At 40.6% G+C, this 13,302-nt stretch overlaps 1 protein-coding gene across 2 annotated transcripts; it reads right to left on the minus strand.

The window, feature by feature from the left end:
- Nucleotides 1-3,312: 3,312 nt before the first annotated feature.
- On the minus strand, nt 3,313-12,876 carry onecut1 (one cut homeobox 1). Of its 2 annotated transcripts, none has more exons than XM_084720164.1 (2): nt 11,444-12,876; nt 3,313-5,158 (listed from the first exon to the last, which is right to left on the minus strand). In XM_084720164.1, exons 1-2 carry the CDS (start codon nt 12,504-12,506, stop codon nt 4,869-4,871), a joined length of 1,353 nt encoding a protein of 450 aa, XP_084576290.1. In that variant the 5' UTR covers nt 12,507-12,876; the 3' UTR covers nt 3,313-4,868. The 2 variants fall into 2 exon arrangements, with proteins under 2 accessions (XP_084576290.1, XP_084576283.1); XM_084720157.1 differs by having other exon boundaries at nt 11,429-12,876.
- Nucleotides 12,877-13,302: the final 426 nt, after the last annotated feature.

Raw genomic sequence — 13,302 nt, forward strand, 5'->3', positions numbered from 1 at the left:
CCCTGAAACTTGTCCTCCGTGACTTGAAACAGAGCACTTCTGCCAAAAACAAAAGCAACAACTTCAAAATAGATAATCATACAGCTTTTTTGAAGTAACAATAACAGTTACCACACGAGTGGAGTTCTGCCTTACTCACAGATAGACGTCTCAATGCAGAACTCAAAGGAATTATTACTATGAGGTATTCAGAGACATTGGTAGAGACATGCACGGCCAGAGTGCGGACCTTCCTACACACAGCAGAGCAGAGAGACGAGGAAGATTGGGGGGGAAGAAGGAGGGATGGAGGGTTAAAAGGGATCAGAGGGGAAGAGAGGAGAAACAAAGACCTTTGGTTTAATCTGTAGAAGTGGACAACAGAAATTCCTTTGGTATGTTTTCATTGCATGGTTGCGCTGGCAAAAGCACCACGGTGTGATTAGAAAAAAAAAACCCTTTTCCTTGTTTCTTCAGTAGTGGCCCTTCTACAGGCTGAGGTATTCACAGAGTCAAAGGTGAGAGGTCAACAGCGGTTTAACACTTTGGTTCAAGCAAGGCACTCGTCCTGGGAGTTTTTAGAAAGATTGCAACACGTCTGCTTCTACTTTCAGGAACATGTCTGCCTATAGTTGAGTCAACAATTCTGCCCATGGCTATGTCAGCTTGTCTGCCTATTGTCATGTAAAGACGTCTGACCTATTTGGTGGATCAATATCATCAACCTATAGATACACACAAAGAGGCAGAGCCGAGAAGAGAAAAAAAAGACACTCAGGCAGGGTACGCCATCAAATTCACATCGATTATTTTGAAATTAAAGGAGTCATATGTAACATATTTACTGTACTAAATCATTAAATGACCATGACAGTTAATCAGAGATTAAAGAAATATGCTCAGCTGACATACTGGCACATCTGACAGCAATGCTACAGCAAAATATGTTCTCTTTTAAAATTTCAATTCTGACTGGATTGTCTGTTGTTTGCCTTTTTTACTTGTATTAGAGTTCACTGAATTAATAAGTGTGTGTTTATGAGTCACGAGAAATCATTAAAAATCTTTTAAACGTAGTAGATGTTTGTAAAGGTTAAATTTAGAAAAATGTTAATGGGGTCTGGAAGGCAGTAAGGTCGGCAGTCACTTAACTCCAGAGTGTGTATTTTTGGAGCAGTGGACTTTTGTTTTCAGGATAACAGAGCCGAGCTTAACTTTGACAGATAATTGATTGAGATTATAAACAGCTGGGGGCAACTCGCTTCAACCACAGACTGTATCCTAAGTAGGGCTTCAACCTATTTAATATATTGTCTGTTTGGACTGCAGTACTCATTTTTGACAGTGATTCACAAAGTGTGGCCTGTTACCAGTTACATTGCAGGTGGGCCATGAGGGGTCAAGAAAAATACATACATAAAACATTTTTTAGTTTCGGTTAAGTTTGAAAGTACCATGAAATACTTATGAGTACTTTCCAGAAAGTATTCAGAAATTTACATTACATCTTATTTTTCTGACCTAGTTTAACAGGTGTTACACCATTACTTGGTGACTCATCACAATATGGCTGGAATCTGACGACTGGAATATCTTGTCATTGGTGTGATTAGTCTAGTGCGTTGATCAGTGTTGTGATTAAAGGTTTGGGCAGGCTGTATTAGATTTTCAGATTTCAAATCTGGCTGTGGCATTCTTAAATTTTGAAATGGCTGCGCTAGGGTCTTACATATTGCTTCTCAATTTTTCAGATCATCCCAATGTCAGCTTTTGCTCTTTAATCTATCTTTTCTGCCAATATAGTGCTAGAAATGAACACTTTGGTGCTGCTAACAAGCACAAAAAAAGACTCATCAGATTGCTAGCGAGCTCGCTGTACCCCGCAGGCCCCTGCATGGCCACTTGTGTGTATCTATGGCTAGATCAGCATATCTGCCTATAGCTACATCAGCATGACTACCTATGGAGCTGTAATCAGAGCACAGATGAAGCAAGAGCACACATAGCAGGGGTGCATGGGTTGAGTGCAGGTGGGAGGGGGAGAAAGGGGAGAAGAAAGGAAGAGAAAGAGAGACAGAGGAGATGGGGGGAGGGGAGACATACAACATCTTTTAACACCACTCATAGAGGCCGTGCAATGAGAAAAAATCTTTGGTTATCTTTGGTATCATCAAAGTGATAGATATCACATATGGAACTTGAGTGAGGTAGCATCTTTGGTTCACACTATAAAACATCAGCAGGTCTTGACACATTTTTTTGTTTCTTGTCATCTTTTTTGTTTTTTTTCTTTCAGAGATGAAGAAGCAGCAGCAGCTCTCTCGCCTCTCCTTCGGCGCTTGTTCTGATGAATGTAGAGCTGCTAACCCTGGCCATAAGGAGGAGGATGACGGCAAGGGGCCAGCTCAATATATTTAATGATACGCAGCCCTGGGCCAGCCCTGTGTGTAGTGCTTTCCTCCTAGTGCTGAAATGCATAGCTTACCAGGAGAGCGGAGGCAGGATGGGGGGGGAGTTGGGGGGATGGGGATTGGCAACAGGCAGGGGTGGGGTGCTTTCGTATTCAGGTGACGAGCTGACATTGCTGTGTAAGCGCCTGAAAGTGATTTGATCATTGATATCATCCCCTTCACCCAACATCTTTGATGAGGAGGATAAAATCAAATAGGTATGAAGCACACAGGGACGTTGAATGCTTATTATTAGAGTGGTGACACAGTTTGTCCTCAAAAATATCAGAGGCCGTCTGTCTCCCTCACAGTGTCAAAACCACACTTAGAGCATCTTTGCTTTGCAGAGAAAACGCACTGCTGAACAATCTTTGTTTCCCAGCTGCTGGTATTTGAACACATCAACTTGAGCTAAATCTATCTAGGCCAGTGGTTCCCAACCTTTTTCCTTCAGGGTTGTCCTTTCTTTCATTAAGTAAACTGAAGACCCCTGACTAAGTGACATATTTTATGGATATTTCATATTATATGCAATGCAATGACAATACAGAATAAGTGATAAACTGTACAATTAAATCAAACAGTGCATGCAACAAGTGCTGGAAGTTTGTGTTAAACCAGTGATTTGGATGAATTTTGAACAAATCACAGATTATATTATATATATTTTCTGATCTTTTAGGGAACTTTTTATACAATTCTATGTCTGTATTATTTTTAATATTAATTTAATAAGTTTTTTTTCTTTTTAAAAAAAAATCAAACTCAGTGTTTTCTTGTCCACAATGGTTGGCCATTGTTCTATTGGCTCTTTGGTTGTTTTAACTGCAAACTTTTCTAATACAGGACAATGTTGTTAAGCAGAGAGTGAAAGCTATCTTCACTGTTCACTTATCCTGTGAGATTTTTTAAAGCTACTACAAGGAATTTTTAACTGGTTGTGGAAGTGTCTTAATTTAATACTGATGCCTGTACACAACCTCCATAAACATACTAGACCATTTGTGAGAAGATTGACTATTTCGATATAGTTACTCTTAATGGCTGCCACTGGGTCAGATCCTCCTTGAAATCTGATGAAACAAGCCTGTGTTTACATTTTCACAGGCAAAGTTACAGCAAGAGGTATGTAAGATAGCATGAGGACATTTTTATTTTGATAATTATATTTTCTCCTCAAACCCCTTAAAATCAAGACACCTCAGGATTTTCAATGACGTGAAGTGTGAAGTGATCCTAAGTTGGGGTTGGGGCCCCCAGGGTGAGAACCAGTGATCTAAACAGACTTACAGGACAGGATATATCTGCAATGATTAATCTTCACAATGAACATTCACATAGACCATTTGTAAAGATATAACTGGAAAATTTTGTTTGATTCAACAAGGCATCTATAAGGCAAATGTCAATAATAAATTTCCAGGGTTGTGTCATATAATATTAGTATTATATTTATGTCTGACTCAAATTGTTGTATGGACCATAAGCAGCAACATTCTCTTCATTTTGACTCCTATCTAACAGTCTGACTCAGGAGGTATAAGGGAGCAAATGAGGTAAAAATACTCTTAAGATTATCAACTACAAAATATATTCTTTGGTCAAATTACTTCATAGCATGTTCTTACAGTAAGTGGTTTTTATTTCTAAGCTGCATGAGAGGCTTCAGGGTGTTGAAGGCTTTGGTTTTTCTTGTGTAAATTATTCAACGTTTCAGCATGTTGGAAGAAAGCACTACCATGTGGGTTGAGGTTAGGATTTTTTTTTTTTTTGGTTTAGTTTAAGGGTTTGGGATTTTTGGTTTTGGGTTAGCAGTCTACGCATTTCCCTGTCTGTCAGGAATGCTTGATAGAGAGACAGACAGCCGGAGAGACAGACAGTCCACCGCCACTGATCCAAACAAAGGTTGCACAACAATCCAGTCGCTCCTGTAGGATTTTTTTTGTCTTTAAAGTTGATTGGCCAATCCCACCGGAGCTCCACATTCTGGCTGTTTTTCAAGGGTGTGGACAGCTGCAGATCAGACTGCCAATAGGCTGATTAAACCTCCATTTAGGGACCCATCATTAAAACCAACCAATCAGATTAAAGATAAGGATGGCGAATGACAGATTGATACTGGGTGGGGAGGTGTGGGGGGTGTAATAAAGCTATAGACCAGTGACAGTGAGTGTGGTGTGAGAGGGGGGTAAAACTATAGTCTTTTTGCAGTATGTTACACATAAACGTGTTGCTGAAACAAACATTTCAAAGCAGGTCAAAGAAGGAGTCTTTGGTTTGTTTTTTCATCTTTGGATACTATAAATATCAATATAGTACAGGTTTAAGGGCAAAACGTTGCTTCAAGGTCTTTTTTAAGTTTCTCTTTGTTTCTCTTAAGTTTTAAAGCTTTTCCACCGAGGTTGAGTCAGTCCATGAGTTGGTCAAATCAGTCCGTCTTCAGGCTTTGGTGCAGGCGTTGGAGCCAGAGTTGACTGAGTGACCGGAGCCATCGTCTACCCACTTGTCTAGGCTCCGGCGGCGTGCGTTCATAAAGAAGTTGCTGACTGTGGCCAGCTCGAGGCCCAGCTGCTGGGCGATGGTGACTTGCAGCTCTTTGGATGGACGCTTGTTCTCCTTGAAGATGGCGTGGAGCGTCCGCCGCTGCACATCTGTGAACACCAGCCGGGGCTTCTTGGTCATGTTCCCCCGCTCGCTTCTGCTGTGGTCTTGTTCCTTACGCTTGCATGCTGTGAAGCATTCAGGAGAGATAAACAGAAAGAGAACAAAGAGTATGTTTGTGAAAGAAGGTAGTACACTTCTGCACAAAAACAAGAAGTGTGACAAAAAAAAACTTGACTTAGATAGATGCACAGAGACATTGTATTGTATCTATGTCTGTTCAGTTGACAAAATTATGTGTCTCTGTATCTGTATTCAGATAGAAGACCAGAAGTAGGCGTGGTTTACACCAGAAGTCATGTCAGGCAAATGTTGAATTTTCATAATACTTATTGATAGTGAAAAAAATGGCTTTAAAGCAATAAGAAACTGAGAAAGATATTTTATAAATTGAAAGATTCAATTTTGAATTGTAAATAGGGAAATATATCTCTCCCATAAAGATATAAAAATATCCTTCAGTTGAAGAGATTAATCTTAAATCACAATGATGCTACGTTCATGATTCTTCATCACAGTACAAGAATATTCTATATTAAAATGAAGTATTGTGTAAAATAAATACTTAGATAAAAGAAAAAAGTAGTTTTGCAATGTTACTGGGTTACATTTTGGAAATTATTTTTCCCAGAATAATAACAGGCATCTTCTGGTCAAAGAAATATTTGACCATTTGATCCCTAGTATGACAATCTTCTCTCCATTACACCTCGACCTTGGATTTTTAAAAAAGGCCCGAATAAATCCATGGATTGATCAATGAATTATCTCAGTGGCTCCCCTTCATATATTAATTTAGAAATCTGCTTAGTTTTCATTCTGACTGGAACATTTACAATTATGGATACAATTATTTAAAGCCAAAATCCAAATCTGATATTTTCCAATCCATTTCGATCAAAAATATGTACACAAATGCTGGTCCCAAACAAGTTAAGCTTTTCATAGATGTTTTTATAAAGATTATTCTGGAGATTTACTTTTGAGACCACAGCACTTCAATTTATAGTGTACAGTTCATTTGAAATGTAATTCAAATATGTTTTTGAGGGACTTGTAATACTTTGCAAAGTTTTTATTTATTTTATTTATGTTTGCTCCTAAATATATTGCCAGACACCACAGAAATAAAGAAATAAAACGTAAAATAAAAAGTAACCAACTAATTACCTAACTACAGTGCAATTGCACCAAGTATACAAAGACCACACAAATCATGAATTTAAAATCCTCCATAAATATCAGCAGAAAAAGTAATGTTGTACTGATATATGTGTTCCTTTTAAGTTGTCATTTTGTCCTGTAACTTATGAATAACATCAAGAACTGAAATGAGGACAAGGAAGTTTAACACTTGAATGTCTTTTGCACCTCTCCAGATAGTATCAGTGAATTTGAACAAGAGTGAGTCCCCCTCCCTGATGTAACTTGTGTTCATTAGCACTGGTGAAGGAAGTATTCAGATCAATTACTTAAGTAAAAGTACTAATTCCACAATACCACAATGTGAAGATACTCTGTTACAAGTAAAAGCACATCTTTGATGTTATTCAAATAAAAGTAGTTTTTTTTGTTCAGCCAAATTAAAATATTCAAAGTAAAAGTATTCATTGCAGTAAAATGTCCCCTGTGACAGTAATGCTACTATATATAATAGTTTATTGTGACTCGTGCATTAATAAAAAAAAACAAACAGTATTTTACTGTGGAAGATGGTTGAGATGGAATTCATTTTGGACTATTTTGGGAATTAATCTGCTTATCTGTTGGCTGCCTCATTGTTTGGTTTGTAAAAATCCTAAAAAATGGTCAGATATGCCATAATATCATAATGCCCAAATGTCATGTTTTGTTGTACATTAAACTACCCAACAGTTTTACAATGACTAATCATTTCAGCTGTCCTCGTACAACTGTTGGGCATGTAAAACAAAACATGATATTTTATAAACTGATATGCTCTGGTTGCAAACATCTCTATTTTTAAAGTAACAAATAACTAAAGCTGTCAGATAAATGTAGTGAAGTAAAAAGTACAATATTTCTCTGAGAGATGTAGTGGAGTAGAAGTGTCAAGAAAAGAAAAGACTCAAGTAAGGTACAAGTACCTGAAATCTGTACTTGAATACATATTTGAGTAAGTGTACATAGTCAGTTAATCAATCAAAACAAAATTATTTGCCAACTATTTTGATGACTGCTTCATCGTTTAAGTCATTTAAAAAAAATCAAATATGTCAAACATATTACAACTTCTTAAGGATTCACTTTTGTTTATCATTTTGGAAATAAATGAAGAATCTTTGGGTTTTGGACTGTTTTTTGGATGAAAGAAGTAGTTTGAAGATATCACTTTGGGCTCTGAGATAGTGTCATGTGCATTTTTCACATTTTTTTTTTTACATTTTATAGACTAAATAATTAATTGATTAATTGTGAAAATAATTGGTTGTTGCAGTCCTAGATAAAAGAGCTAGATAAAAGCAAGTATATATGTTGGATTAATCACTGCACAATACTGTACTCAGCTATTGCAGTAATGGAAAGACAACTAAAGAAGTGTAAAAGCCCTATTTATCATTGTGATTACAAATACTGATTAGATTTTTTACAAGATTTTATTTGTCAGTTGTAACTTTGTGCAGAATCATGAAGCAGTCTGCAGGGCGGAAGCTGTGGCATTTTTGTTCCAAACACCAAGACACGCTCTTTCACTGGGCAAACCGCAAGGATGCATGGGATATAGTGGCGGAATTAAACTCATCCGCATTTTGTAAGGGACCCCATGCAGCCGCATGGTCCCCTGATGGTCCACGGACCAGAGTTGGAGCATGTTCTGACGTTGAGCAGAAAGACAGGGGAACAATGAGCGCTGTCCGCGGTGCTGAAAACAACCCCGCAATGTAGACCACGACAGCTCTGGAAAAATTAACTTCAGATCATCTAATATCGGAAAGACGAACTTGGGAATACGTTTGACAGCAAATCAAACCTCCTGTCACCTGATTTCACTTTTGTTTCATTTCTTTTTTCTTTTCTTTTTCCCACTTAAAGTCCTAGCACAGCCATCCAACTTGAGGCTCACTGGTGAGAGACCAGGAGGGGGCAGACGTGGGCTGCTGGAGAAAGGCCCAATATGAACTCACCGAGGAAATTATTCAACAGCATATCCTAACCACAGAACAGTTCTTAAAAACCAGAGCTGATTCATTTTGCAAAATGCAAAAACATTTCATTACAGAAAACTTCCAAACACGTGTATGCACGAATGAAAGCAATTAAGTAAAAGTGAAATTTATACACACAATTTCCAACCAAATATGAAGAAAAAATACCAGAAAGCACCATTCTGAGCATATATCTGCACTATAAAAAATGCCTGCCAATTCTATATTACACATTAAATTTGTACGTAGTCAATAGTACGTTTAAAGTGACTAATTTCCTCCTAATTTTGGTCTTTCGTTTTGATGTAATATTGACTTCGAGATGTTGCAAACAGTTAAGTTTATTAGAGAGACATTAAAATAAACATAATTATTAAATTCAACAGATTTAGCCTCATGCACCTCATTTTAAGCACGCCCTCTCTCAGCTGTGTGGTAAAGTACAGTGCAGCGACCTGGCCGCATGACCATAAACTGGAGTGTAACAGTGAGTACGAGCAGCCCGGTGTCTCCAGTGCTGGTAAATATTAACAGAGAGCCGGAGCTCCTCGTGTAAGGGCTGCTATAAATCAGCCAGAGTGAAGGCCACTCAGACAGCAGGAGCCACCACACAGAACAGCGGCCCGGCCCCGGCACTGACGGCCCGGCCAGAGAGGCAGCTTTCCCAGGGACCGAGGGGACATTACAACGGCCTCGTTATCACGCTAATCACACACACACACACACACACACACACACACACACACACACACACACACACACACACACTGCTGCTGCTCCCGGCTAATCATTACAAACACACAGATAACTCCACACACACTCAAACAGACTGCACACAGTGGGCCTACTGACACGGTCCTGCGTTTCATAATCTGAAGAGAACAACAAACAGACCCCTGTGCTGAAAATGCTGCAAATATTCAACTGGAGAAACCACCCTCGAACTATGTTAGCTTAAAAAAAAAAACACATGTCCCCTTTATTTAGCTGGTGATATTCACTTAAAATCTCTGAAAACAAAAGAAAAAACAGCAAATATTAAAGGTTGCAATTTCTCATGGCAGCCATATTGATATGAAATAATCGGATACACACAGGTGTTACCAATGATAATAATAATAGTAATACTAAAGTTCTGTTCCACGGTACCTTAATTAGTATAATTATAATTAGTTACACCTGTGTTCGCCCTACTTTTTCATATCAATATGGCTGTAGTAAGAAAGGTGTATTACAACCAATTTACTGAGTCAAAATTGATCTCTCATTTCTGAATAAACAAATTCTGTCCTGTACCAAAACAACAACGTATTCCATTCTATTATATTCTGTTTTATTCTATTCAAGATGGGTAATTGAATACGTGGGAAAAAAGGAGAAAAGGCCTGAGATTAATTTCAGAAGCCTAAAATCAATAAGTATATCACATCTACTTCAGCACACGATCACATATCTAGTTCACCTAGGAACGGGCAGATCAATAAAATGGCGCTCAGCCTATTCTCTCCAAATTAATTTAGTTTAAAGTGTAAAATTTTCTCCTCTCCAACCTGATTTTTTATTTTTGGCTTTTTCCAACAGGAAGCTATAATTTTATATAGTATTTTTTTGTTCAAGAGAACCTTTGAATTTTTCATGTTTTGGCTATATATTATATTTTTTTATACTTATATTGATTTTTCCTCATAAAAGTTTGAGATAAAACGAGACAGGACATGACATGCTCATGAAAAGGCGAATAGGAAGATTTACTGAACACAACTGGAGCAGGCCTGAGACATTATTTCCCCAGTAGCTAGTATGAATTCCTGTCTTTAAAAAAAAAACAATCAATACTATTCAATAGGCCACCGATCTGACGATTGTTTTAATTTAGGTTGGACACACTAATGATCAAACAATGATCAAATACAAAACCAATGTTCAAAAAAAGTTAAATGAGATTTTTAGCTCATTTGCAAAAGTCAAAAATCTCATCTTCAAACACCAGCAGCAGCAGATGGGAAAACTGAAAAAGTAGTCTTTTGCGATTACACTCACGTACACACACGTAGGCACACACGCACTTTCCACTGGTTCATCACTTTTCAAAAAACCAAAAGCCCATTTGTAGGTCATTGATCATTGATGAGTCCTATAAACGTTACAAAAAACAAACAAACAAACAAACAAAAAAACTGTGTGTGTGTGTGTTAACGTGCGATTTGGGCCTCTTTGCGCGCCCTAATTGACTCGTGCGTACCTCAGGGACGAATTGATACACAGAGGTCTATCAGTTAATTAGAGAAACCTCAGTCAGGTCAGAGCTGCTTTACGACCAAAACATAAACACATGCTCTCATTTCTTTCTGTTCTATTGTGAAATTAAGGCCAATGATTTTTTTCCCACCAAATTAAGACAGAGCACATTTCATTCACGAAGTCATGCATGACTTCAGCTTTACTTGACATTTAAATTTAGCTGACCACACTCTCTGAAGAACACGTGCACACACACACACTTTTGTCTCTCTCTGTTTACACCAAGGGCAGCACCAAAAAGGCTGATCAGTTGCATCTACACCAAAATAAACACATTCCTAACGATTTCTGGGCGAAGGATCAGTTTACGTACACAGTCCAGCGGTCGATATTTTGAGGTAAAATGACATGAGCACTTGTTTCACACAAACCCAAAATCTGTGTAGAGGCAGAAAGGGGTTTGGGGTATTGATATCAGGACACTCATCAGCCTAGTGAAGCACTTTTCAACTTTATCACAACTTTGCGTATTGTTGAACACACATGAAGGTGGATTTGACCTCCTCCAGGCACAAATCTCTCATTTAGCAGCCATATCTAAAGACATCGTGGTCATCAAAGCCTGAGGCAGCAGGTTTAATTTCTGCAGACATGATGTTTGTTACTGTGATAAAGAACCATCAGCCCAGAGGGAACATTTGTCCTGAATGCTACCCTGATGTGTTTCTTGAATTACACTTAGATTGCTGGAGAATAATTCGTTTTTTTTTTTATCTCAGAAGTAATAAAAAACACAAATCAAATTTAGGCTCCCACCGATCCACTCGACCACTTGCTAAATATGAGGCAGCATTCAGGGCTCATGCTCCTCTCTGAGCGTCTGTTTTGTTAGCCACACATTGAGAGGATGAAAACAAAAAGGGGCTTTACCGAGGCTTCGCTCACCTGCGAGCCTGAGCGCACTCATGCGTTGGAACTCAGGCTCCTGCAGCCACTTCCACATGCGGCGGAAAGTCTCTCTGCCGGACTTGAGCTTGGACCAGGGTTTGGGGTTCCTCAGCAGGTCGGACAGGGTCCCCTGGGACCTGCACAGGACCCGCTGGGCAAAGATGGCCTGAGGGATGCTGTAGCGCTTCAGCTCCGTGGTGATCCTCTGCGCCACCTCTTTGGTATTCACCTCCTCCATCTGGCCCCCTGAAACACCACCACCCCCTCCACCGCCTCCCCCTTGCTGCCCGGGCCCGGAGGCCTGCTCCCGGCTGTTCCCCAGCCCTTGGCCGTGCCCCTGCGCGCCGAGGTGGGCGTGCGGGTGGTGGTGGAGACCGTTGATTTGTACCATGCCCGCCGAGGAGCTCATGTGCTGCTCCGTGTGTCTGCCGAGCATGGCCGGGTGGTGCGCCTCGAACCCGCTGGGGGTGAGCATCTTCTCACCGGGCATGGCGGCACCAGGATGAGCGTAGGGAGGGATGCCGGCCTGGGTGGTGTGTATGCTGGCCAGACCGGAGCCAGACAGCGGGGAGAGGCTCTGGCCCATGCAGGGATCCTTGTGATGATATGCGGGGTACAGACTGTTCATAGGCGCCAGACTTCGGTCCTCCCGCATCAGCGTGAAGCTACCGCTGACGTTCCCGGGGATCCTCTGGTGGGGATGAGGGTGAGGATGATGGGGATGGTGGTGGTGGTGATGGTGGGGAGGAAACTTGTCGGACACGGTGGAGATGGGGGGTAAGGGCTGCAGGGGGGTTAAGGTGGTGTAAGTGCTGCTCGCACTCATGCCAGGGGGGGCTTCACACATGCTGATGGCAGGATGCAGGTGTCCGGGGTGGCTGGGGTGATAGTCTCCGCTGTCCAGCAGGGTCGCCATGCCCATAGCGCGGTGGCTCAGACCCCGGGGGCTCGGACGGGAATGTGGACTCTGACCACTCAGCAGCTCTCCGTGACCGGCCACGGACTCATGGCTCACTCCGTGCAGGTCGCCAATATTTTCCATCGACAGCTGTGCGTTCATGATCCGGGCAGCGCTGTGGACAAACCATCTATCTGATGTGACCTACCGCACTTAGCTGATTTCCAGAAGTCGACACGTCCAGGAAAGTTCAATTCTCTTTTGTTGCTTTTTTCTTCTTCTTCTTCTTCTTGCAGCAGCCTCCTTTTGCTATCCCCTTCCTCTCTGTCTTTATATTTGATTTATTCTCCTACCTCTGACGCTGTCTTTTTTGCAGAAACTCCTTTTCCGAATCCCCTTTTTCTTGATATTTTTTATTTTTTTTAAATTTTCTGATTCTCTTTATGATTCAAGCCCCCCCACCGCCAACCAGCTGTCCTTGCGCTCCGGTCGGGTGCCGCGCCATCTCTCTAGTTGTGTGTCTCTAGCCCCTCTTCCACCGCAGCACAGATCACTGTCTACACATGCGCACTGTGGACACCCATCTCCTCCCATACTCTCTTTCTCTCGCTCTCTCTCTCCCTCAAACACACACACACGTGCACACACACCACCCTCTCTGACGTCAGCTACCTTATTAAGGAAGGGAGGTATCAAACCACCTGCTAAAAGCTATTCTTCAGCAGACTTTAGCCTTCACTGAAATGTTAAAAAATGCAAATAGACGGATCTTTAATAAAACCCTCATAGCATCGACCCATTAATGGACTGAATGCAGCTCCTAATGTTTGATTGCCAATTGTTATTTAGAAAATGTTAAATTCATTAGGGCTCCATAATGAGGGTTTATCCTCAGTCCTCCTTAAATTATTAGGTGCAAATGAAGTAAACTTCCGGGTTCATTTGGAGTTGATTTTTA

This window comes from Lutjanus erythropterus, chromosome 1, assembly GCF_056507025.1.
Source record: "Lutjanus erythropterus isolate fLutEry1 chromosome 1, fLutEry1.hap2, whole genome shotgun sequence".
In the NCBI taxonomy this organism is placed as follows: domain Eukaryota; kingdom Metazoa; phylum Chordata; class Actinopteri; order Lutjaniformes; family Lutjanidae; genus Lutjanus; species Lutjanus erythropterus.

What these genes read in the sequence shown, in the direction of transcription:
- onecut1 (XM_084720157.1), bottom strand. Translation starts at nt 12,506, where the DNA reads ATGAACGCACAGCTGTCGATGGAAAATATTGGCGACCTGCACGGAGTG. An exon ending in CGCAGGTGAGCGAAGCCTCG is followed by an intron (nt 5,159 to 11,428) that starts GTAAAGCCCCTT and finishes AATGCTTCACAG; the next exon opens with CATGCAAGCGTAAGGAACAA.